Raw genomic sequence first — 27,745 nt, forward strand, 5'->3', positions numbered from 1 at the left:
AACAAAAAACATTATACTAAGTGAAATAAGCCAGACACAAAAGGAAAATACTGTATGATTTCACTTATATGAAATGTCTAGACTGCAAATTCACAGAACAGAAAGTAGATTTAGAGGTTATCAGGGGCTGGGAGAAGAGGGGAATGGAAAATTATTGTTTAATTGTTACAGGGTTTCTTCTTGGGGTGATAAAAGTTTAGCAAGTGGATGGTGGTGATGGCTGCACAACATTGTGAATGTTCTTAATGTCATTGAATTGTACACCTAAGATGGTGAAATGGTAAATTTTATGTTGTATTTATTTTACAGTAAAAAATAAAAAATTATAGAATTCAAAAAATTTTATAGATGAGGAAGCTTGGACACACCTATGTGGTCCTAGGCAAGTCTCAATCTCTCCAATTTTCAGTTTCTTCAACTATAAAATATGAATAATAAAATCAATTGTCAATTCATGGGATCTGTATGGGGCATCTGCCTAGAACTTGCAAGAAAAAATAAATTCCATGTATGAGTAAAACTATTTGATCTATAATGCATCAGAGATATGGAAGACCACCTATAAAAAAGACTGACTCCAAAACCTGCTTAACTTGTAACCAGACTGAATATATTATCACATCTAATGAAGAAACAAGCCAGTCAGAAGTAGGGTTGAAAACAAGAACCTTGAAAAGTCCAAGTCACAAAGCAAAGTGTGGTAGCATCTATTCAAGCACTATCCAGGGCAGAGTAAGAGTCCTGGCCAATAATCTTCCATGTGCACCTTGCATATGACAAGGCTATTCCTATTGTAAAGATGGATATGGCACTTACCTGCATATAACTAAGCGAAAGAAGCCAATCTGAGAAGGCTAAATACTGTTTGATTGCAATTATATAACATTCCGGAAAGGGCAAAATTATGAAGAAAGTAAAAAGATCAGTGGTTGCCAGGGGTTAAGGGGGAGGAAGGGACAAACAGGCAGAGCACAGAGGATTTTCAGGGCAGTGAAACTACTCTGTATGATACTGTATTGGTAGATACATATCATCACAAATTTTTCCAAACTCACAGAATGTACAATACCAAAAAAAATGGATGTGGCCAATTAATTTCAAGTGTTCTAATCCCACTGACAACAATACAATCATAACATCTATTTCAATATGAGGATATCTCCTAGAGAATGTTATGATTATCTCATCTTAGAAAAGAGGGAATAGAAGCAGAACATTGAATATACTTTAAGTTATTACCATTTTTATTACCAACATCTTAATATTTTGAACACTGAGACACAGGAAGTACTCAAGGAAGTGTTTTATATGTATTAATTCATTTAATCCTCATCTGAACCCCGTGGTATAGGGACTATTAATATCCACATTTTACAGGTGAAAAATTGAGGTACAGAAATTAAGGTCACACAGCTAGTAAGGGGTGGAGCCCACATTTCCACACAGGCTCTTAGCCACTATTTTTAGATTACACTAAAAATTTATATTCATCAGTGAGAACCAACTCACAGAAAGTTTTAATTCCTGATACTATTAGAATCTGTCTAATTAATTGCAAAAGACATTTTATTTAATAAAATGTTTGTAAACAGTGAGGAATAAGGCCTGCTACTGACAAGATGGGGCAATGGGTGGGTGGGGAGGAGGTCGATGGTCTGGAGGAGAGATGCATCTGGGGCGAGGGAACCCTATAAACGGGCTGAGCCCTGGTTACTGAGTGGGACTGGTGAGATTGACAGGTCTCACTATTTAAGAAGTCTGAAAATCCAGCCTAACTCCTTTGACTTTCTCCAGGTAAGAGCCCTCACATCATGGCACTGCTACCAGCCACATCCATCCACGGGGTTAATGCCAGCAGTAATTTATTTTTATAATGGAGGATATTGGGATGAAGTGGGAAAATGGCAGGGCAGATGTTTGATACCGTTCATCAGCATCTGGTGTTATAATGCTCAACCTAATCAGCCCACGTGGATGGATTAGGGAGGGCCAATATAAACTACCCCATCATTAATTCCTCTAGTTAGCTCAGAATCTACACAGGACAGTGTAGACGGTGTATCAGGCTATGTCTTCATACATTAAACCTAAAATTCATTTGACTCTTCTGGTTCTGATTCTATGTTCGACAGCATCTTTTTTGCATCTTCCTACAGGGCAAAAATGTAACTCAAGTAATGTAGTCCAAGAATTTTAAAATAAATTCCATATATCAGTCTTATAAATTTAGTTAAATGATATACCCGTGAGAGGTGAATCTACTTTTGGCTTGCTGAAAAAAATAAGCCTATGAGACTGAACCAAACTTTGGTCAAAGGCAGTGAATGCCATCCTGTGATTCTCCTGCAAATATTCCTATTCTTACCCCCTTTATGCTCCACATGCTCTTCTTTCTTTTTTCATGTAAGAATTATCTGTCAGGGTAATTGCAAAAATTAAATGAGATGGGCTTCCCTGGTGGCGCAGTGGTTGAGAGTCCGCCTGACGATGCAGGGGACGCGAGTTCATGCCCCGGTCCGGGAGGATCCCACATGCCGCGGAGCGGCTGGGCCCGTGAGCCATGGCCGCTGAGCCTGCGCGTCTGGAGCCTGTGCTCCGCAACGGGAGAGGCCACAACAGTGAGAGGCCCGCGTACCACAAAAGAAAAAAAAAAATTAAATTAGATAAACTGTTTACCAAATTTCCTGGCACATTAAAAAAAAAATGTTCATTTCTTCCCCTACCCTCTTACCTCTAGACTTTATTAATCCAGATTAAAAAGCTCGCAATCAGAAAACTGTACGTTCATGCCAGATTAGAGTTTATTTTATATGCTCAACGAGGCTTATGAGTTCCAGGGGAAACAATTTTCTTCTACTTCTCAGATATGGAAAAGTACACCAAAAAATAATTCCTACAGATAAAAAGGCAGTACAAATAGAAAAGCTATATAAATTACCCCAAGTCTAAAGTCAGAAAGAAAATTAGTCCAGTACCTTGGAAATAGCATCGGAATGATTACTCAGCCATCACTATGACTGAACGAGAACAAACGGTGACTATTACAGTGAGCAGTGAAAATGTTTGGCTGGATCAATGTTTTGAAGTGATCTTCAAGAGCAGGGAAATTGGTGGTAAAACCCCTTTTGAGGGTCACTCTCTTTGTCATACTGTTATTGTGAAACTACCCAACTTTTGCAGAACTTCTCTCACGTGAGCCCAATTAAAAATACAAAACAACCAACATAAGGAAAGTTCTGTTTCCTGCCAGTCTGCATTTTTTTTTTCCTGGCTGTGGCTGAGAAAGTTGAAATTTTATGTTGCAATTACCCTTTGTCTTTTTCTGAGTACCCTGGTGGCTTTTCTGACAGCTCACAGCTGCCTTAATCTTCCACACAGGTTAGTGTAAAGAGGACACATGTAATAATACCACATTCACCATCGGGATAAAAAGAAGAGTGTGTACATACCTCGTTCAGATTTTAACCGCTGATAAAGCTGAAACTGATCCACAGATACCAAACAGGCAATCTGAAACCAGAGACATTTAAAAGATGAGATTTCAGTCATCACAGAGCCCTGAGTTACCAGTCTTTTTATGATCCCTTTTTCTTGTTTGGCTTACTGTATCCTCTCTATATCAGCTGTCCACAAACTTCTTTTTCCTTATACTGTTCATGCAGTAACAGAAGCAGCAATGCCCAAATCATCCCCAGTCCTCTGCCATGGCTAGGATTCGCTGCTCAAGGCATCAGTTACACAACTCAGCGATCACCTCCTGTTCTTTTATCAGCATCTAACAAGACCAGACAACCAAATTTTTGGACTTCCCAAATTATCTGTGCACGTATACAAATGATGCTCCTCTTCTCTTTTAAGACATTTTTTAAAAGATTATACTTCTCCTGGGCATCATTCTTTAAACAAAGCCTGAAGATTCAAGTGCAGGGAGTGGCTGGGGTGACTAACAACAGGAAAAGATGATAGTTCTAATCTAAGAACTAAGACTAAGCTAAGAAAAGCTAAGACTAAGATCAGGTAGATACTGCCTCAGGAATAATGAGAACGTCATTAATCACCTAGGAAAGAGTACTTTCTAAGCAACAGAAAAGTCATTTCTTCTGACGAAAATCACCTCACGGGGCCTTTGGTGATCATGCATTGCCATCCATGCCCTGGTAGAAAAGAAATGCCTGAGATATTTCTTGTGGCTACACTCCCACTTCCATTTCAGATGCCATTAGGAAAAAACAGTGATTCACATCGAACTAAACGACATTTCAGATTAATCATTTTTAAACTGCATTTCAAAGGCAGATGCAGGAAAAGCTAACTGCTCTTAAACTGGCATTCTAAAAATAATAATTCCACTGACGTCAACATATAAATATATTGACATTGCTTAAAAGACTTATAACTGAGAAAATCAAAGGACTTTAGATTAGGTTTTCAGACATTCGGCAAGTTGATAAAGGACACAGTCTTAGCCTTGGCAATTCCAGCTGTAAAACATGACATATTTTTGGTATAAAATATATCTAGATGAAAGTTCTTGCAACTAATGGAAGGAAGTCTGCTTTGAGAAAACCCTTAAAAATGAGGCATCTATAACGTTATTTCACAAATATATTTTAAAAGGGAATGAAAACCTAATTCTCCCCCTCACAAAAAAATTCAACTTGTTTATTTTGCAAATGAATTAAACTAAGTTAGCTAAAATGTATAAAGAACCACAAAACGGGCAAGTTCAGTCTTCTATGTGCCAAGTAAAGTCTCCTAAAACGTAAATTTAGTTATAACATTTCTTCCAGTTGGGGGGAAAATGTTGCATTTTCATCTGGCACCTTAAATAAAAACTCCTTAGCAATCACTGGAAAAAAAAATCATGGTTAATTTTACATGATGCGTATTTTACCATAATTTTTTTAGAAGTATGGTTAGGCTTTTCTCATACTGAAAGCCAGTTTTGTTTCATCTGTTATAATACTATCTGGACATCTTTCCTGAAAGACAAAGGTGTCTCAAATAAAATGCAGAGTTGGAGACAGAAGGTACAGGCTCGTGAAGAGATCGGAGGCATTAAGAATCAGTATAATTCTTGACTTGGTCAAGATTCACTGCAGGTGGAGGACAAATAATCTAATACTACATTAACTTTTGGGCCAATGGTACTTGGGGAATGATGTCATCTGGGACTGAGAGACCTCAGTGATATTCTAGAAATCTATTTTTAACAACATGCCCCCCCGCCAAAAGAAGCTACTTGAGGTGTTTGAGTCTATGGGACAGTCTTGTACTCTAACTGCCACCACCTAAAATAGTTTCTGGACTGATGAAGACCTTCTTCAAACCCCTGAAAGGCAACCCCTAAAAATTATGATTCTTTTCAATGACAAGCAATTTATATAACAGCTAAGTCCAACAGAGTTGATGGAAGACAAAGCAAACAGGAGATATTTCAGACACAGATGAAATTCTAATGAGAAAAATGACAGAAATTAATGCAGTAAAAAGTCAACAATGATAATGATGGAAGTTAATTTTAAATTAGAAAGATAAATTTCATCCGAGGACACATTACTGCCAACAGGGAAGTCAGAGGTCTCTAACTTTTCTGTCTCTTACTCTACCTTGTATCTCCTATTTATGATTTTATAGCTCAAAGGTTTGTATGGAATTAGGTCTTAATATGGTATATCAATTTTTCTATTGAAATGTGTGATCACAAAAAGTTAGTTCCATCACTTCTCACTCACACAAAAAGTTAGTTCCATCACACTCACTGTTTGATCCTTTTGGAATAAAGTTAACACAAAACACACCAGTCTATTCTCCAGCCCCTACCTCCTGGACTTCTTTTCCATATACTCATTGACAGTCTATTACGGGCAAAGCATTGGCTGGAAGCTTGGATACAAAAGAGGAAGGAGATACCAAAGCTGCCTTCAAGAAACTTAAGTTACTCAGGAGGCAATACGTACTCTAAGATTGGTTGCAAAACTGAAAATACTAGAGAATAATAAAAGAGATTATATATAATGAGGTGTCTTGTGTATTCAATTATCCTCTTCCCGTCAACAAACAAATTCCAAATCATTCAAAACCACACCAAGACATTCCTTTTATTTATTTATTTATTTTTTTTTTTGTGGTATGCGGGCCTCCCTCTGTTGTGGCCTCTCCCGTTGCGGGGCACAGGCTCCGGACGCGCAGGCTCAGCGGCCATGACTCACGGGCCCAGCCGCTCCGCGGCATGTGGGATCCTCCCAGACCGGGGCGCGAACCCGGTTCCCCTGCATCGGCAGGCGGACGCGCAACCACTGCGCCACCAGGGAAGCCCAAGGCATTCCTTTTAAACCTTTTTATTTTGAAATAATTTTAGACTTAACAAAAAGTTGCAAAAAATTGTATAAAGTTCCTAAACGCCATTTCCCCAACTTCTAATGGGAACACCTTACATAACCATAGTTAATTATTAAAACAATAAAATTTACATTGATACAAAATAATCTGTAGTCCATATTCAAACTTCACAAATTGTCCCACTAATGTCTTTTTTTTTTTTTTTTTTCAGTCCAAGATCCAATTCAGGATACCACCTTGCATTGACTTGCCACGTCTCCTTAGCCTTCTCCAGTCTATGGAAGTTCCTCAGTCTGTTTTTGGCCCTTATGACCTTGACATCTTTGAAGAGTCCAGGCCACTTATTTTGTACAATGTTCTCCAATGTGGGTTTATCTGATGCCTTCTCATGATTAGGCTGAGGCTGTGCATTTTTAGCAAGAATATCACAGAAGTGATGTTGCGTCATCAGGAGATACATGAGGACAACCTGTCTCATTACTGTCGATGTTAACTTTTTAACTTGATTAAGGTGATATCTGCCAGATTTCTCCACCCTTTGTAACCAGCAAGTTATCTTGTAGTGAGATATTTTGAGATTCTGCAAACACACTGTTTTTCATCATACGTTTTCCCACTAATTTTTGTATCTATCAATAGTTCTTGCCTATAATAATTATCACCGTGTTATTTGCTTAATAATGATTTTCTATTTCCATCATTCATGTCCGCATTTATTAATTAGAATTCTATTATAAGTAAGAGTTGTCCCTTATCCCTCATGTATTTGTTTATTCATTTATTTATTTAGGTCGATAAAGACTAACAAGACTTATTTTATTCAGTGAGTTCTAATCCATTACTAACCAGACTCATATTCAAACAACAGAAACAAAAATTTCTAAGTATTTTCTCAACTATTGAGCGAACACCACCCCTCAAATCAACTACTAAAAAATCCTGAACTTGATTTAGTCATTTTTCATTATTTCTCCTTTGAAATTTGTACTAATCTACCTGTTAAACAAAAATTTTCCTCTCCTCCTATCCAAAGACCATGTTTTCTCCTCATCACTATTGAAACTTTCCAAAAAGAAAAAAATTTTTCATTCAAAGAGAAGGCAAATTCAGTTTCATTTTAATAGAACAAAAACAATAATATCAGAATAATAACAACAAAAGGCTACTAATTACCTGCAATCACTGTCTTTTTTGTTGTTGTTGTTAAAAATGAACCTGGGGGTATTTATTCAATACCCAGTTCCTACTCTGATGAAAGTCTTCACTTTTTCACCCCCCTCCACCTACAGCAGAGCATAGGCAGGGAATTCAGAATATATGTATATGTGGGGTGCTGGAACTACTATATGTAACAGTTAATTGTATATAGCTAAAATCCACAAATGAGAAGAAACAAAAAGGCACACCCCTGTGGACCATCACTAACTATGACCATAATATTTGAGCAGACATCACCACCTACATTGACACTAACCCTACAAAAACCAAAGGAAAAGAAAGAGCAGACAGGGCAGCCTGCTTGCCAGAGAAGCATTAATGCTAAGAGTACAGTGTGTTCTCATTATATTGATAAATACAATATATGCTGTCTTCTAGTTAGAAAAATAAAATGGTTAAAACACAAAAGCTAGGGATTGGCTTTCATGTATGTACTACCCATCAAGGTCTGGAAAGCCAGGACAGAAGAGAGAAAAAATAGGCTGGACTTTACTTAGGTTTGACCCTTTAAGTCATACTTCTGCTATGGTTGCTCTTAAAAATTAAAGGAACAGGCTGAACATAGACTACAAAAGATCAGTAGATCTGGAGATGAAATTGACCACAGAAATTGATCATTACAGCATGTCAAGGTTTTGGCAATTTTTGAAGGGCTGCGACTTGCAAAAATACTGGTAAGAGAAATAGTACTGGCCTTATGGATAAGTGCCCTATCACACTAACACAGAAACTTCTTAGTTTCCTATCACAACCCAGAAAATAAAAACTGGCCCATCCACCCATTCATCTGTAATAAACCAAGCTCACACTAGCTATCAAATCCTAGCTGAAAAAACAAGAGGGCATCATTGTCTGAGAGCCGGAAGGTATGGCTCATTGGGGAAGCAAAAGATGGAGGAGACCTGGAATTCCAGGGCCTTGGAATCTCAAAAACGTCTATTAACTCCAGCATGGCAGATTCCTTTACCCTGTGCCACCCCAAAGTTTTATTCTTCTCCAGCCAACAGGGATCACAGCCAAAGGTTGTTTATAGACTTGCTCAGACCCTTCCCATTCAGGTCCTTAAACTACAGGAACATCGATATGGCCACTTGCCTGGGTACCTTCATTCTTCCTCTGCCCCAGCTTCATACTCAGATAATGGGGGAAAAAAGAGTTAAATGAAAAGATGGCAAGTGGAGACAGTGCTAAAGGGTGATTTGTGGGGGAACAACTGGATCTCTTATAATTCCAGCAGCCTTTACCTAAGCCACCCTAAACAAACACGTGATATGAGTAAAAACTGTGTTTATTTTGCAAACATAACTTCAAATTTCTTGGCACTCCACTCCTCCATCCCCCCATCCCAGTCCTTCCACAGTGCCCCATCCTAAATCCCTTTCTCCACCAATTCTGGAGCCCCCGTTCTTGACAAGAACAGCTGCACCCCTTCATCCTCTGGGTATGTGCTGTGGCACCAGCAGTAAAGGCAGGTCGTGTCAGTGCCCCAGGACTTGGAAGCAGCATTGGTGGGTGAGAAGCTGTTCCCTGCCATCCACTGCCAGCTGGCAAGGGGTAGAAGTTCAACTTCTCAGGCCGTGTAATGGTAGGTATGTGCTCCACTTAAAATTTTTTTTTAAATATGTATTTTTTAAATTTATTTTTGGCTGCATTGGGTCTTTGTTGCTGCGTGCGGGTTTTCTCTAGTTGCAGCGAGTGGGAGCTACTCTTCGTTGCAGCGCATGGGCTCTAGGGTGCGTGGGCTTCAGTAGTTGTGGCACGTGGGCTCAGTAGTTGTAGCTCTTGGGCTCTAGAGCGCAGGCTCAGTAGTTGTGGCGCACAGGCTTAGTTGCTCCGCGGCATGTGGGATCTTGCCGGACCAGGATTGAACCCGTGTCGCCTGCACTGGCAGGCGGATTCTTAACCACTGTGCCACCAGGGAAGTCCCTCGCCACTCATGTTTGACATGTCTCCGCGGCATGTGGGATCTTGCCGGACCAGGGATTGAACCCGTGTCGCCTGCACTGGCAGGCGGATTCTTAACCACTGTGCCACCAGGGAAGTCCCTCGCCACTCATGTTTGACATGGCCCAGACAAATGGGTCAGGTTCTCCCTGTGGTGGTATGTTACTTCCCTAACACAGTAAGGAAACTGCTTAAGTGAGTCATCACCTTTTTAACAGGGCGACTAACTTCAAGCAAAGGCCTTGCCTGAAGAAATGCTATCAGAACCAACCATCTGTGTCCTGCCTTTCATAATTCCATGTTGGACAAGATTCCTGGATCAAGTGCATTTGAAACACTGCTGAGCAACAGCTGAAAGTACCAGATGACGCAAGAAAGGTTTTCCTTTTCCCCGGGTCCCAGTAATTGCGCCTCTAGGACACAAGTCCTCCAGTCACTGACTCCCGCCAGCTTCCATGACATTGAAGGGAAGCTGCCTTTTCTGCTGTTTCTTACGTAAACAGTATTTGGGTTGGGCATTGAATGCTTTGCTGATGAAGCTACTCCTGATAAATAGAAGTGAAGCGGCAGAGCCACAACTGAGCCAATTTGGAAGCATTACAGCTTGCAGGAGACACACATATGAAGCAGAGTCAACTTTGTGAGCTAGACCTACATAGGAAAGCATTCAGAGGAAAGAGCTTAAATTCCTGGTGTCCTTTGAAGATGAAAAATTTTATACTTACATGCATTTTGTAAGACAATGAACGGTGAAGAACCATATATTGTACTATAAATAGTTGCAGCACAAAGGGAACCTCAGCCTTAACCAGAATTATTCTTAACAAGCAAAGTATATTTATGTGTTACCTATAAAAATAAATACTTTTTAAAATGATGGAAGAAGCAGTCATAGAGACAGAATCCAGTCAAGCACAATGTGGATAAGCCCCATTGTGATATACTCAATAATATCTAGATTAAGAGCTATGTGATATAATAACTGTATATGAGAAAAGCTTGATGTCAAGTCAGAAAGGGAGATGGTAGAGCCCAAGCTCATGCGTGTAAGGTATCTGCTTTGCAAGGAATAGTCCCATATAAACTGTCGAAGCCACCAATAGCTCCATTATAACCTGCTCATTTCTCAGTTCAAAAATGAGAGACAATCACCACCACCACCACATTATTTTACTCTGAAAAAAAAAATAGTGGCAAGTTAATTAAGAACATTTGATTACTGTAATTCACGCCCATCTTCAGTCAGGCTCTTAGCCAGACCTATGAGTACAGAAATGGTCCTTTAATGTCCTGGAGTGTCTCTTACTTACCTAATGGGAAACAGACTTTGGAGAATGTAAGAAGTACCATAGTTTAGTTTGGAGTATGTTTTCATTCTGTTTTTCAAATATCCTTTTATCATTTTTAAGAGCCATTATGGATTTATTTGCTTTTAATGCAGCCTAAAAGTAAAATTGTTTTTAGAGTAAAGCTGGGTAAATGGAATCAGCACTAGGGAAGTGTGAATGAGCATGTGAACAGAGGGAAAAGTAAGATTAAGAAGGAGAAGAGAACTATGGGGGAAGATGACCAGGGAATGTCTATACTAAGAAAACCAAAAAAGTCAGACTCTGTTCTAGAGATCTCTCAAACCATGGCCTGTCTTCATTCATCTGTACAACATTAGCCCTAACATTTGATATCCAAAGTGTCAATGGCTAATGGTTACCATTCATTCAAAGTCTAGAACGCCACTATGTAATGAGCTTTCTGCAAAGATGGAAATGTTCTGTTCTGTGCTGTCTAACCTGGTAGCCACTAGCCACATGTAGCTACTGAGTACTTAAAATGTCATCAGTGCAAAGGAATGAATCTCTAATTTTAATTTTAGTTAGATGTAAATAGATCCCTGTAGGCTTATCTAGAAGAGAGACTGGGATTAATTTCAAAGGCTTGTTTAGAAACATCACTTCATTTATGTTTAATAGATTTTTCATACATGAATTAAATAAGATTCCACGGCAGGCACGGCTCTTGCTGCCTGTTCCATCTCACACTTTTTGCTCTTATAATTAATTATCTGGCTCTTTATCAGTATAATGTCTCCCTGCTAGATCAGAAGCTCCGGGAGGACATCACTGGGACTGTCTTATTCACCTCTCTGTCCCGGCCCGAAACAGGGCCTGGCACATTGTACACTCAGTAAAAAAAAAGGAAGCATATTCCCTGGAAGGCTCATGGATAGAAAGATGCTTCTGCAAATCTTGAGCCTCATTTTAAAAACCACTTCCAAGTTGCACAGATCAATAGTATTCTTGGTAGATAACCTAATTTTTCCCCATTTTAATTTCCTCTACCCATTACTCACACAAAAGTAAACATTTCTCACCACAGGATGTACATATTCCATATTGCCTTTTTATTTTAAAAATTCAATTTATTTCATGATTTTCCTAAAATGAACAACTTCTAAACCATTATGTATTCCTTTTATTCTTTCCCCCAAAACACTTCAAGCTCAATTGTACCACTTACCCGATATTTCATAAGCTAAACACAGGGCGTCCAGATGCAGATTGGTTAAAAACGGTCTATAACATCTTTTTGACTTCTTTGCTTACAAAGCAAAGGATATATATGTAAAGCATATATATTTGTATACAAAGCATATGTGTGTGTATGTATCGTGTTTACATACACATATTCATACACACACAGACACATATCCACATACATAACATAACCACACACCTATACTTCTACACACATATATGCACTCTATTGGGCTTTCAATTATCAAGTCCTTTATCATGCATTCTATTTATCTACCTAGTTCTACTCTTAAAGCCATGTAATTTGTCAGAAAGAATTGGATTGGAATTCTAGCTCTTCTGCTTTTTAGATATGCACTCTTGGGCAAATTACTTAGACACTCTGGGCTTCAGTTTTATAAGTCTGTTGAAAGGATTAGACGGTATACTGGTTAAGAAAGCAACTACACGAACACAGACAAGATTTAAAGTGAGCAGGGCCCGAAGGTTAAAAGCAAATTTAAGGGCAAGCTACTAATCAGGGATTGAAGAAACAAAGGAAAGAGACACATCACAGTCTTAATACAGTGGGAGAAGAACTCACTCAAAAAAGACATTTCTATGCCTGATAAATATTGAATGAAAGGCCTTTCTCTGCTCTTTGGAGATGGTTCAACTCAGGCTACCTTTGCAGAATCACAATAATTTATATTATCTATAACCATGGCTAATCTGTCACCTGTTTATGTGACTATTCAGATAAGGCCACTGAACTATTCAGCCTCCAAACCTCACATTGGTAAATTTCTAGCACCTTAGCCTATTCTAGAGCTTCTTCAACACTCGGAGGGCATTTAGAAATAGAACCAAAGTAAGTAACTGCTTTAACAGTTTCTATAAAGAATCCAAGGTATGTAGCAATAAAGTACTCCTTTAAAAAGTTAACCTCTGTATTTTGTTTCTGGACTCCCTGGAAGAGAAGTACATAAAGAGTCAAGATCCTAGGAAATCATGTCAACAGGAAAGAGGGAAAAATCAATGCAGTCATCCATACCTCAGCTTCCTGTAGGGTCCCGTGGTTTAGGCACACCATGTCAGGGCAAGTGATGGGAGACCCACATCCTTCTCGGATTGCCAGCTGCATGTACTGTTTCAGACACTAGGAGTTAAGAAGAAAACAGACAGATAATTACCCACAACATTACAGAAGCACCAAAGTTATATAACCGCCACTGCCTCTTCTTCCTTAATTGGTAGACCTGAGGCTCTTGTACTCAGGAAACATAAGTTATCATGAGTGTGAATACTAAGAGCCATCACTCTGGAAAGAATGCAGAGACAGGTAATTAATTATGTATGACTTCATCCTAAGAATACTGAGTTTATCCAAGGCAACAAGTCAATGCCTGTATGCTCACACATTTTATCCACCATAGATTGGGAAAAGGAGAAACGTTCTTTTGCACTAATGGCAAAAGCCTTCTTTGTACTTTTTTTTTTTTTTTTTAACTTACATGACTTCCCGGTTCCATTTTTACCCAGTGGTCCTCTCCCTCAAAACTTGCCGGGAAGTAGAACTCTGTGACCCTCGTGCTGAGCTTGCCAAACAAAATCAAAATAAGATTAAGGCACTGGCTCATCTATGAATACTCTCAATAGCAAATACACCTGGAAGAAGAAGTATCAAAGACAATTGGGGAGAATGAGACCTTCTCAGAACTACAGGCCTTGGTAGATGCTATGATGATGAAGTTTGAGGAGAACCCGGGAAGAGAAAAAATTGGATAGGAAATAAGAAATCCAGAGAGAAGAAGTAGAACACCGTAGACAAACTTGGTCTACTCATTGCCTGTTGCATGTGGATATTGGGCACTGGGTGGAGAAGTGAGTCAGATTGAAAAGGAAGTGAGAGCATTATGAAGACCTCTGACCCCTCCCTTCTCCCTTCCAACCCATCCCCACAGGCCCCAGGGAATTAAAAGGCATAGTTCCGGCAGATCAAACTCTTAAGAAATTCAAAAGCTGGTTCCTCAAGTTCTACTAATTTGCTTATAATTGGTGAGCTCTTTTCTATATGCATGATGAAAAACAGTCAAGCTCAAATGTTTGAGGAGGACACCCCCCAAAATACATAGCATCAATAAATTAATGACTCTTACAAAGTAATGATTAGTCATAATTTGGTTCCAATTTTTACAACGCTATACATTTATGTATCAACCTGCTACATTAAAAATACTGCTGTCGCACCTTTTATAAAAGCTTAACTAGTAAATAAATCCTAATGACATAATTGTGAATTCTTTTCCTTTCATTGACCATCTTTATGCATTTTCCCTGTCTGAAAATAAAACTATCACAATTGTATTATTTCAGAAAAACAATCGTGTATTCATCTGATTGAAGTTACTGTTACAATGTACGAATGAATTAATGACTAAGGCAAACCATTTAAACCATATTTTTAACTCTGTAAGTACTTAAAAATTCCCTTTTCCAAGGAGTCAGTTTTTTATCACAGAAAAAACTAGAAAATCACCTAAATATCCAAAATAGAAAAATGCATCAATAAATTATGCTAAATTCATGCAATAGAATGCTGAAGAATCAAGAAAAATATTTTCAAATGATGTTTAAAGACATGGGAAATGCTTAAGGTTTAGTATGAATTGGGGAATAAAAGATGATTTAGTATGAATTGGAGAATAAACAATATCTGAGAACAGAGTCCTCTTAAGTCACTCTTCCCCTACAATTGACCACGTATAGATATAATATTTTAACTTTCACTTTTTTGCTCAAGAGAAGAGTGAACAATCACTTGTTCTAGGAGTTACTATGCCAGACAAGGTCTCCAGTACGAGGAAGAATGATAAGAAAGCAGTAGCAAGGAAATGTGGGGAAGAACTTCAATGTACAGGCAAAACTCGAGAGGAACTGCAAAAGTGGCTCAAGAAAAATAGTGTCACACTAAGAGACAAATAAATGAGTAAATGATGTGAAGCCTTGTCCACCCAGCTCTGCTCCTGAGGACCTCTCGGTCTTCCAACTGCCACACAGATTACAGCGTTCCTGCCTTGATCTCTCCCGGCTGCCACTTGAAACTGATGTAGAAAGAGTGAAAATGTATGGTCTCTAGGCTCAAAGGGAAGATATCTGAGAAAAACAAAGTGAACAGTATAATGAGCGTCAAATCCCAATATCTGGGCTCTAGCCTCAGTGCCACTCTATCAGGTGACAATGGGAACATTACCTAAACCATGACCTGACCTGCCTCCCTTAATTTTTAAAACAGGGACAATAATACCTGTTATGGCTACTTCACAGGGTTTAAAACACTCATACGCACAAACACAAAGCTAAAATTTTGTACATGGAAGCCCTTCGGAAGTGTGCAAAATGCAGAATATTTAGTCATATTTCTACTGCATTTCACCTGGTCTCAGACTTCCAAAAACTTTGTGGAGAAATGTTAATCCTTTAGCCTTCTAAGATTATTCTTTCTCCACTCCCTTCAGGAAACCCGTTAAACCACTTGTGGTAGAGAAGCTCCATAAGCAGAGCAGATATTTATAAGAGAACATCACACACACCTCTATTCAAGCCTCTCTGTAGAACTATTTATTTGCATCTATAGAAAAGGCTTAGAGTTAAATAGGAACTAAAGAGACTATGTGAGTCTTTATAGGCAAAAAAATTCATCTCAACTTATACTGTAAATTTGTAAAGCTGAAATCTAAGTTTTCCCAAGAGTTTATAATGTATGTTCCATTTGCTAATGTAATGCTCTTAGATACACTGCAACCAGGATCCATAAACCCAGTGAATTTTGAAGCTTCCCACAAAGACTCTCCTGACCACAATATTATCTGACTTGTGCTTTTAGGACAGAAGTTAGAGGTGTATACACTGACTACAGGGTCTAAGAATAAGACCTTTTTTTTGCGGTACGTGGGCCTCTCACCGTTATGGCCTCTCCCGTTGCGGAGCACAGGCTCCGGACGCGCAGGCTCAGCGGCCATGGCTCACGGGCCCAGCCGCTCTGCGGCATGTGGGATCTTCCCAGACCGGGGCACGAACCCGCGGAAACACTGGTTCAAAATAGAGATTCGTAAGTGCATGTTGCTAAGTGATGCTACAGCACAGGCACTTGACACTCCCTCACTACGGGCATGCATTTCTATTCAAAGGCAAAGAGGGAAAACAACCAGCCCAAGTTACTGCCTCTTACTGAATTTTTAAGTAACTTAGGTTCATTATATGTCTTCTATTAGCTTTCACAAAAATTTAATCTCAAAACCTCCCTCTGTTCTTTAGTACCTCTGGCTAAAGCACAAAAGAACCATAAGCATTCACACGAACCCCTGTGCACGTTACACAAACTAAACCTACGTACAATGGTTAACAATTCTGGGAGCAATGGCATCTAGCTTGTAAATAAAGACAGAGAAACACAGAAAGAGAAAAAAGAAAACTATCGCCATTTAGTCACATTAAAAAAAATCACATTCCATTAAACAACAGCATTAAACAAATGTCTAACTATGCAATTTTCATAACAGCTAACAAATTCTAAGGGAAATGTTTCAAAAATTGAACTTTTCAAAAATCTTCTTTTTCACATCTTTATTGGAGTATAAATGCTTTACAGTGTTGTGTTAATTTCTGCTGTACAACAAAGGGAATCAGCTATATGTATACATATATCCCCATAACCCCTCCCTCTTGCGTCTCCCTCCTTCCCACCCTCCCTATCCCACCCCTCTAGGTGGTCACACAGCACCGAGCTGATCTCCCTGTGCTATGCGGCTGCTTCCCACTAGCCATCCATTTGGTAGCGTATATATGTCAATGCTAGTCTCTTACTTCATCCCAGCTTCCCCTTCCTGCGTCTTTATTCCTGCTCCAACGACCCCAAAAATAATGAAACAATTTTTTCTTTTAAATCGCCAATATTCCATTCAGTTTGATAGAACACAGAAACATCTTTAGGTCATTAAGGGTCATGTATAATAATGACTGTTCCTCAAAATCATTCCACAGCCCTCAAGGATTCAGATGGGATCTAACCAAGGATTTAACCATCAAACACCTGGTGAACCAGATGACATGTCTCTTCCAACCCTGAGAGCCTATGAATTATGTACAGTGGAGTCTTCCCAGAAAGGGGTTTCTTCTAGGCCCCTTTCAGGGATGTTATTTTCCAGTTGACCAAAGGGCATTCTTCATTAGGTAGTCTCATCTATTAGGTGGACAAGGCAAAAAGGGCTACAACATTCAGACAAAGCTCCTATGTATCCACCACAAGAATTATACACACACACACACACACACACACACACACAACACACACACACACACACACACACACACACACACACACACATCAATATATTCACTACACAATTGCTCATTCTCTGTTACTAGATTATAGCTTTCTTAAAGGTTTTTTCTAAGAAAAAAAAAGCATTATAATGAATAGTTGATGGAACTGGATTCTAAAGATCAAGATTGAAGTACAAGCTCTAAAAGTCTCCTCTGCATCTTGGGCAAGTCATTAACCTCTCTTGCTGCAGCACTCACAGTTATAAGATGGGACAATACCACCTGCCTAGCCTACTCTCAGGGAAATGGAGAGTCCTCCATGAGGATAAATACATGAAAATACTCTGAAAAGTGAAAGAGGAATGCAAATGTAAAGAAGAAGAGGATGGAATAGAAGTCTCTGAACTTCAGGCAGGCATGCAGAAATGAAAGCCCCAAAAGAGATGTGACCCCAAGAGGGTGGGGCTCATTCTCTGTTACTAGATTATAGCTTTCTTAAAGGTTTTTTCTAAGAAAAAAAAAGCATTATAATGAATAGTTGATGGAACTGGATTCTAAAGATCAAGATTGAAGTACAAGCTCTAAAAGTCTCCTCTGCATCTTGGGCAAGTCATTAACCTCTCTTGCTGCAGCACTCACAGTTATAAGATGGGACAATACCACCTGCCTAGCCTACTCTCAGGGAAATGGAGAGTCCTCCATGAGGATAAATACATGAAAATACTCTGAAAAGTGAAAGAGGAATGCAAATGTAAAGAAGAAGAGGATGGAATAGAAGTCTCTGAACTTCAGGCAGGCATGCAGAAATGAAAGCCCCAAAAGAGATGTGACCCCAAGAGGGTGGGGAGGGGAGGTAAGAGGACAAGAGGCATTGCTGGGAGAAGAGAGGTAATGAGTGCCATTAACTGCAAGTTTAAATTGAGCCCCAGGATCGTGGACACTTCTAGGTGCTGGTGCTGGGCTTCTGAGGTCAAATAAAAACTGGCAGCCCACATGGCTTGAAGCTGAGTTGGTGACCTATTGACCTACGGTTTCTCATCCCTAGCTCAGCCATGGGTGGGAAAGAAGGTGATGAGGGGGAAGTACTTGAGGCCAAAATCTAGACAGGCCTTGAGTAAGTGTCTGTTTTGCTTTTTGTCATTCCTAGTACAATGCTGTACACTAAAATGGATATTTAATAAAATGCAGACTAACACTTCTCGGCCTCGGTAAACAATTACATCACAATGTCTCAAGTGTGTTTTAAATAACATCTCTTATTGAAGCCAACATTCTGTTTACTCCAGTTCAGACTATGATGTGTGTACATGATCCAAGAATAATGCCTTCTTTGTTGGATGCCGCTGAGCTAAACTATTAGTACAACTCAAGATGGTATCTCTTCCAATTCAAAAAGCCTTTTAACACACCCAAAGTATCCTGGCTTGGAAACATATAATGGGTTCAAAAAAATTCAAATAAGTCAACAACCCATAGCTAAGCAGTAAGTTGTTTCCTGGTACAGCACGATCCTAAAACTTTTTTCTTACAAAACCCCTTTCAGAAACCTTGACTTTTCACAAATACGATATTCCTAGTGATGGGGGTCACCTTCATACCCCTTGGCCAACTACACAGGACATCAGAGGACTGATAGGAAAACCTGGTACCAGATGACAACAAAGAAGCCCCCAATCAAACAATAAACCATAACTGATGTTAAAAAGAGACCTTAGTTTTACATTTCTCATCCTTCAGCTTCTCCTATTCGAGAAAGCCTTCCTTGCCTTGGACCCCAGTCTGATGCAACGCCCAGACTGTCTGCTCTCACAGCACCTTGATGACCAGCTAGCACAGTACTTTTCAAACTGGGTGCAAAGGTGCATTCTTGGGAGCTCCCAAGTTCTCCATGGCTAGGTTTTTTCCCCCCATTTTATGTTTATTTAATGGTATTAATAAAAGCAGAGAAGACCCATTTCCACTCAATGTCAATGCTCACACTTGTGCTGGTGGGGCAGTCCTGTTTTGCCAAAAGCAGGAATGCTTTTATTGTCACAGGCTGATGAAAAAACAATGGAAGTATCTGGGCCAAGTGAAAGCTGTACAAATCAAGATTTTTAGTGATTTCAACACAGAAAAGTGGCAAGATCACTGAATTACCACTTGTTCACTGGAACACACCAAACTCAGAGCCTGTTAAAAGTCGTTTAGTGGAAACTAAACATTGCCCATCACATTAATGTTAACTTAAATTGTATTGGTCTATACTTTTAGTTAATATTCAGCTTATGCATTTATTCTGATGTTCTTGTTGTTTGAGATAGTAGTTTAATGTGCTTATCCCTTGTATTATGTTTTATCAGTTTAAGTGAGTTTAAAATTATTTTTATTTTAGCCTATCTCAATATTGGGGTTCAAATTATTTTCCCCTTCAAAAGGCATCCCTACAAATCCATCAAAAGGAGGAGAACAGTGTGATTCTCAACAGCAGTGGGGCTGGTAGTACGGCATTTTCCCTTGCGGATGTATTAGAATATCAAGCCCTCCAAAGAGAATTTTATAAACTATACAACTGCCTCCTCTCCTCCAATTCTCCAGAAGACTTGGATTTTCCTCCCTTCTTGCCAATATTCCCATCAACACCTTAGGTAACACTAGATGTTAACAATTGAAGCATGCTGTACATGGAAATCATGCAGCGATTATCATCCTACATTGCAGGAGACTGTGAACTTGCATATCTCTCCAGTAGCCCAGGCACCCTTCAAGGTCTGGATCCTGTCTTACTCCTCTTCATATCCTCTGGAAACACCCATCACAGGAGCTGGCACATGGTAGACACTGAGACATCCGTGGGAGCTGGAAGCATGAATCCACCACCTACCAGCTTTGCGGCAAAAACTTCTGCCCTAATCACTGAAACATAAAGCCACCCCACCTGCAGCATTCCTCTCTTCTCTTCTCCTTTGACACATATGAGCCGATACCACCTTCCAGGGCCAATTCCACTGTTTTCCAGTTCCCATTCCCTGCTGACTTTCAGGAAATTTACCCTATTGATCATCTAGTTTCTTTCCTATGTCTTGAATATTTCCCCATGTATTGGGTTCTTCTCCAGCAGTTAAACATGCCTAAAAATATCCTACTTAAAGAAAAACAATAATAAAGCAGCAAAGAAAAATAGCCCTCCCTTACTCCTCTTGCTGGCTGTTAACACTGCCTTCTTCATTCCTCTCTGCAGTCAAGTGTGTGAAAGAGCTGTCTGCCCTTTCCTCCTTCACCAGCCCCATCCCCGTTCCTCCCCTACAGTTTCACTGAGGTGGGTGCTAAAGTCAGCAGCCACCTCCATGTCACTACATCCATACACATTTTCTTTCCTCCTGATCTCTCGGCGGTCTAAGACCCAATGAACTACCCCTACTTTCTTGGAACTTTCTCCTCCCTTGCCTTCAGAATTCCACACTTCTCTGAGTTTCATTCTTCCTCTCTGGCCATTCCTCCTCAATCTCTTTTACTTCCTCTACTCAATTTTTATTTATTTATTTATTTTATTTTTTTATTTTTTTGCGGTACGCGGGCCTCTCACTGTTGTGGCCTCTCCCGCTGCGGAGCACAGGCTCCGGACGCGCAGGCTCGGCGGCCACGGCTCACGGGCCCAGCCGCTCCGCGGCACGTGGGGTCCTCCCGGACCGGGGCACGAACCCGTGTCCCCTGCATCGGCAGGCGGACTCTCAACCACTGCGCCACCAGGGAAGCCCTCTCTACTCGATATTTAAATGCTGGAATTTCAGGACGGGATCAAACCTCTTTTCTTTTCACACTTTCTTTCTGGTCGCCTCGTGAACTAGATATAATTAGTTATTTATTTGGTCCACTGCCTATGTGTTCTCAGGTCCATTCCCCACTTCCTGCTCTGCTCCATAACGCAGAGAATGTATTTCCCGGGTTCCAGGGAGACTTGGCCAATGGGAGGCATTACTGAAAAACTAGAGGGTGGAAGGAGGGAAGGAGCCTGGGCATTTCACCTCCACCCCTTTGCTTTCTGTACTGACCTCTGACAGTGGCTGCATCTCCTGCTCCTCCTGGACAGGACCCTTCCCCATGGCTCTAGCTCCCACAATGGCTCTAGCTCTCACCAGATACCCTAACTCCTATTCTAGTAACACCTTTACTTCCTCTTGTCCCCTAGCTTCCAGGGGAGTGCTGCTTCCTGTTGTTGCTAATATCTAGGTGCATCACTGCCCTATCTGGCTTCTCAGTTCTCCATCACCTTTATAACCAATCACCTGAATGAAACTTTCTGTTTTGAAAGACCAGGAGTGATTTCCATTCTCCTGGCCGCATCTCAACCAATAAATCAATGAATCCCAAATTTACCCTTCCAGACCAGGTCTCTCTCCACATGTGCTGCAAAGCTGCACATCAAACTGGGTACTTAGCATAATGGGCCCTGAATGGCTCACAGGGACCTCACACTCAAATGCAAAGCTGAATTCATGAGCCCCTCCCCCAAATCCAATCCTTGTCCTGTGTCTTCTATCTCTAGGAATGGCATTTCCATCCACGCTGTTGTACAACCCAGAAACCTAGGAGTCACCTATGATATGACACCTCTTTCTCTCTTACCCCTATATCCAATAAATGCCTACTACACATCTTCACCTGGTTGTCTAATCACAGCCTCAAACTTGACTTAGCAGAGCTTTGGAATCCACTTGCCCCATCATATCAACACACATCCTTCCCCACATCCCCAGGCTTCCCATCTCAGTAACTGAAATCAATTACCTACTTGCGGAGCCAAAACAAAAACCATCCCTGATTCCTCTCTTCCTCAAACTCCACAACCAAAACAGGTCCCAAATCTAACCACTTCCTACCACACCCACTGCAATTCAAGCCACCATCACTCTTTCAAAGACCCCTGCAAGAGCTTTCTCAGGGGTCTCTTGGCTTCTACTCTATAGGGCGGCCAGAGTGCTCTTTATACATTTTTAAAATAAAAATCATATATTATTTTCCCGCCCCAAACCCTCCAATGAATATGCACCTCACTTAGATTGCCTCTCAAACTCTGTACCATGCCTCACAAGGTCCTACAAGTTCCAACTCCAAGCTACTGCCCCACCTCATTCCTACCGCATTCTTCCCTTATTCTGGGAAGCCTTCTATTTCTCCAACGTGCCCAACTTGTTCCTGTCCTAAGGCCTTTCTTGGTATTTGCATTTCCTCTCCCTGGGATGCTCTTCCCCCAGATGGCTCACTCTCACTTCGGGGCTCTGCAGAGGACAGAGCCCCGAAGAAAAGGATGTAAGACAAATATGTTTTTATAGACAAGAAACACGAGAAACTACAAGATCCTCATTGGGAAGGGCAGCTGTGATATTGTGATTTATATTAAGAAACACATACTTGGTCTTCATCCTTTTTCTAGCACAGAGCTTCTAAAACCCTTGGAATTTCCTAAGTGGTAAGAGAGAGAATTGTGTCTTTTGTTATGTTAATGAAATGACTTTTTTTTACATTTTTTTTTATTGGAGTATAGTTGCTTTACAATATCGTGTTAGTTTATACTGTACAGCAAAGTGAATCAGCTATACGTATACACATATCCCCTCTTTTTTGGATTTCCTTCTCATTTAGGTCACCACAGAGCACTGAGTAGAGTTCCCTGTGCTAGACTGTAGGTTCTCGTTAGTTACCTATTTTATACATAGTATCAACAGTGTATATATGTCAATCCCAATCTCTCAATTCATTCCCCCCACCTTCCCCCTTGGTATCCATACGTTTTGTTTGTTTGAATAGAAGTTTATTTTTATTATTTATTTATTTTATTCATTTATTTTTGGCCGCGTTGGGTCTTTGTTGCTGCGTGCGGACTTTCTCTAGTTGCGGCGAGTGGGGTCTACTCTTCGTTGCGGTGCACAGGCTTCTCATTGCAGTGGCTTCTCTTGTTGTGGAGCACAGGCTCTAGGTGCACGGGCTTCAGTAGTTGCGGCACGCGGGCTCAGTAGTTGTGGCTCGTGGGCTCTAGAGCACAAGCTCAGTAGTTGTGGCACACGGGCTTAGTTGCTCCGCGACATGTGGGATATTCCTGGACCAGGGCTCAAACCCATGTCGCCTGCATTGGCAGGCGGATTCTTAACCACTGTGCCACCAGGGAAGTCCAGTATCCATATGTTTGTTCTCTAAGTCTGTGTCTCTATTTCTCCTTTGTAAATAAGATCAACTATACAAATTTTTTCAGATATTAACCGATATGCACTAATATATGATATTTGTTTTTCTTTCTGACTTACTTCACTCTGTATGACAGTCTCTAGGTCCATCCATGTCTCTACAAATGACCCAATTTCATTCCCTTTTATGGCTGAGTAATATTCCACTGTATATATGTACCACATCTTCTTTATCCATTCCTCTGTTGATGGACATTTAGCTTACTTCCATGTCCTGGCTATTGTAAATAGTGCTACAATGAACATTGGTGCATATGTCTTTCTGAATTATGGTTTTCTCTGGATATATGCCCAGTAGTGGGATTGCTGGGTCATATGGTAGTTCTATTTTTAGTTTTTTAAGGAACCTCCATACTGTTCTCCATAGTGGCTGTATCCATTTACATCCCCACCAATAATGCATGAAGGTTCCCATTTCTCCACATCCTCTCAAGCATTTATTGTTTGTAGATTTTTTTGATGATGGCCATTCTGACCGGTGTGAGGTGATACCTCATTGTAGTTTTCATTTGCATTTCTCTAATGATTAGTGATGTTGAGCAGCTTTTCATGTGCTTCTTGGCCATCTGTATGTCTTCTTGGGAGAAATGTCTATTTAGGTCTTCCGCCCATTTTTCCATTGGGTTGTTTGTTTGTTTGATATTGAGCTGCATGAGCTGTTTGTATATTTTGGAGATTAATGAAATGACTTTTGGAATGTCCCCAGGTCACCTAAGGATGGGGGGCTGGTTGCCAGGGGAACCAATGCTATGATTAAAGGATTAGAACTTTCAAGTCTCAACCCTCAACTTCCAGGAAGGGGAAAAGGGCTGGAAGTTTAACTGATCACCAATGGTCAATGATTTAATCAGTTGTGCCTATGTAATGAAGCCTCCATAAAAACCCAAAATGATGGGGTTCAGAAAACTTCCTGGTTGGTAAATACGTGGAGATTTGGGGAGAGTGGTGAGCTGGGTAGGGCTTGGAAGCTCCATGCCCTTTTCCATACTTTGCCCTATGTATCTCTTCCATCTGGCTATTCCTGAGTTATATTCTTTTATAATAAGCCAGTAATCTAGTAAGTAAAATGTTTCTCTGAGTTCTATGGGCTTCTCTAGCAAATTAATCAAATCCAAGGAGGAGATCGTGGGAACCTCTGATTTACAGCCAATCAGTCAGCAGAACAGTTAACAACCTGGGCTTGAGACTGGCGTCCGAGGTCTATGGAAGGAGTCGTAGGAATCTACATCTGAGCCAGTGGTCAGAAGCCCAAGTAACAACCTGGGCTTATGACTGGTGTCTGAATTGGGCAGGTGTGTGTGTTGTCGGGAGGTGGGGGAGTCTTGCACAACTGAACCCTTAACCTTTGGAATCTAACACCATCTCCAGACTCTGCTGGTATCTGAAAATTGGTTGGTAGTGCGTGGGGAAGGCCCCCACATACACACACACTGGAACAGGGTACAGGAACCCCAAAGAGTAGCCTTAAGGAGAAGCCCTGGGCAGAAAGAAGAAGGGTGTTTCAACAGGAAGGTAGTGAATTTCAAAGATAACACTCACCAGCCTTACTATTCAAATATGTTACTGAAAATGCTTCTTCAACGTTAATGTCCATTCGAATCACTCAAGGATCCTATTAAAAATGCAGATTCTGATTCAGTAGATCTGGGGTGGGGTCTGAGATTCTGCCCTCCTCATAAGCTCCCAGGTCTTACTGATGCTGCTGGCACACAGAATACACTCTTGAGGAACAAGGTCTAGTGACAAAGACTCTCTACATTGGATGCTTTATAGAATCACCCGGGGAGCTTTCCAAAAGTCCAATGCCCAGGCCACACCACAGACCGATCAACTCAGAAATTTCAGAGGGAAGGACCAGGCATCAGTATGTTATATATGCATGTATATGTACTGATATATGTACATGTGTATATTATACATATATATACACATGTGTATTTTATATATGTATATATGTTTTATTGCTTTTATTCAATGGCTTTTTAACATAATCGCAGAGTTGTACAACTATCACACATCGATTTTAGAACATTTCATAATCCCAAAAGAAACCCCATGCCAACTAGTAGTCACTCCCCATTTCCCCCCAAATCCTCCCACCCCAGGTTTAGGCAACCACCAGTCTACTTTCTGTCCCTATGAATTTGCCTATTCTGGATATTTCACATAAACTGAATCATACAATATGTGGTCCTCTGTGACTGGCTTCTTTCAATAGTATATACATGTTTTCATTTCTTTTAGGTATATACTTAGGAGTGGATGTGGTATACGATAACTCTGTGTTTGTCTTTTGAAGAACTGCGAGGCTATCTTCCAAAGCAACTGCGTCATTTTACATTCCCACCAGCAGAATGAGGGTTCCAATTTTCTTCAAATCCTCACCAGAACTTGTTACTGTCTTTTTTACTTTTTTATTTTATTTTTTATTTTTTAAAAATTATTTATTTATTTTTGGCCGTGTTGGGTCTTCGTTTCTGTGCGAGGACTTTCTCTAGTTGCGGTGAGCGGGGGCCACTCTTCATCGCGGTGCGCGGGCCTCTCACTGTCGCGGCCTCTCTTGCAGCGGAGCACAAGCTCCAGAGGCCCAGGCTCAGTATTTGTGACACACGGGCTTAGTTGCTCCGCGGCACGTGGGACCTTCCCAGACCAGGGCTCGAACCCATATCCTCTGCATTGGCAGGCAGATTCTCAACCACTGCGACACCAGGGAAGCCCTGTTACTGTCTTTTTTATTCTAGCTATCCTAATGTGTGTAAAGTGGTATCTCACTGTGGTTTTGATTTGCATTTCTCTGATGGCTAATGATTTTGAGCACTTTTTCATGTGCTTATTGATAATCTGTACACCTTCTTTGGTGAAATGTCTATTCAGATCCTTTGCCCATTTTTAATTGTTTTTATTATTGAGTTTTAAGAATTCTTTATTTATTCTACATATGCCCCTTATCAGACATGATTTGCAAATACTTTCTCCCATTCTGTAGGTTATCTTTTTACTTTCTTGATGGCATCCACTGAAGTATAAAGGTATTTAGTTTTGATAGAGTATAATTTTTTTCCTTTTGTTCATGCTTTGCCTAACCCAAGGTCATTAAATTTTTTCTATTTCATATATTTTCTTCTAAGATTTTTTTGGCTTTAGCTCTTATAGTTAGGTCTATAATCCACTTTTTGAGTTAACGTTTATCGATGGTGTGTGGAAGCAGTCCAACTTCATTCTTTTGCAAATGCATATCCAGTTGTCTAAGCACCATTTGTTGAAAAACTATTCTGTCCCCTTTGAATTGCCTTGGCACCCTTGATGAAAATCAATTGACAACATGAGAATTTACTTCTGAACTCTCAATTCTATTCTATTCATCTATCTGTCTGTCCTTTTGATGGTATCACACAGTTTTGATTACCATAGCACTGTAGTAAGTTTGAAAGTAGGAAGTGAGTTCTCCAAATTTGTGCTTCTTTTTCATAATTGTTTTGGCTATTCTAGGTCCATCAAATTTCCATATGAACTTAAGATCAGCTGTCAATGTCTGCAAAGAAGATGGTTGGGAATTTGATAGGAATTGTGTTGAATCTGTAGATCCGTTTTGGGGAATACTGTCATTTTTAATAATATTAAGTCTTCTAATCCACGAAATGGGGTAGTTAGTCTTCTTGAATTTCTTTCAACAATGTTTTGTAGTTTTCAGAGTATAAGCTTTGTACTTCTTTTAAAAAATTTATTCCCAAGTATTTTATTCCTTTTGATATTATTATAAATAGAATTGTTGTCTTAATACCATTATCATATTACTTTGCTAGTGCATAGAAATACAATTGGTTTTTGTATTTTGTATTCTGAAACCTTGCTGAACTGGCATCAGTATTTTTAAGCTCTCAAAGTGATTCCAATGTGCAACCAAGTCAGAACCACTAGGTTCAATACCATCCATGCCCTCAGGTCTAATGAAGGAAAATATGTCCATCATCACTGCCTTTATATCACTTTGGAAAATTCATCTTCATAGAGAACACATGCATCAAGTAGTTCCAGAAGAAATAGTAAAGGAAGTCTAAAGGGGAAATTACATATGCAAATTTTAAATATATATAAAAATTTAAAGTATCTTGAAACACTTTACCCTAAAATAGTGCTGTTACTTTTTCTGGAAAAGGGTACTCAGATCCACCCCGTTAAGTTTGA

The 27,745-nt window shown here is 40.1% G+C and overlaps 1 protein-coding gene across 3 annotated transcripts in view; it reads right to left on the reverse strand.

The window, feature by feature from the left end:
- Positions 1–27,745, reverse strand: part of RNF144B (ring finger protein 144B) — a 175,989-nt gene that overhangs the window by 20,418 nt on the left and 127,826 nt on the right. For all 3 annotated transcript variants that reach the window (XM_055079440.1, XM_055079439.1, XM_055079441.1), the window contains exons 3-4: positions 13,069–13,173; positions 3,450–3,510 (exon numbers count right to left, since the gene is read on the reverse strand). In XM_055079440.1, coding sequence (XP_054935415.1) covers positions 3,450–3,510; positions 13,069–13,173 — 166 coding nt within the window. The remainder of the gene's footprint in view (positions 1–3,449; positions 3,511–13,068; positions 13,174–27,745) is intronic.

The sequence above is a fragment of the Physeter macrocephalus genome, chromosome 18 (assembly GCF_002837175.3).
Source record: "Physeter macrocephalus isolate SW-GA chromosome 18, ASM283717v5, whole genome shotgun sequence".
Taxonomy (NCBI): domain Eukaryota; kingdom Metazoa; phylum Chordata; class Mammalia; order Artiodactyla; family Physeteridae; genus Physeter; species Physeter macrocephalus.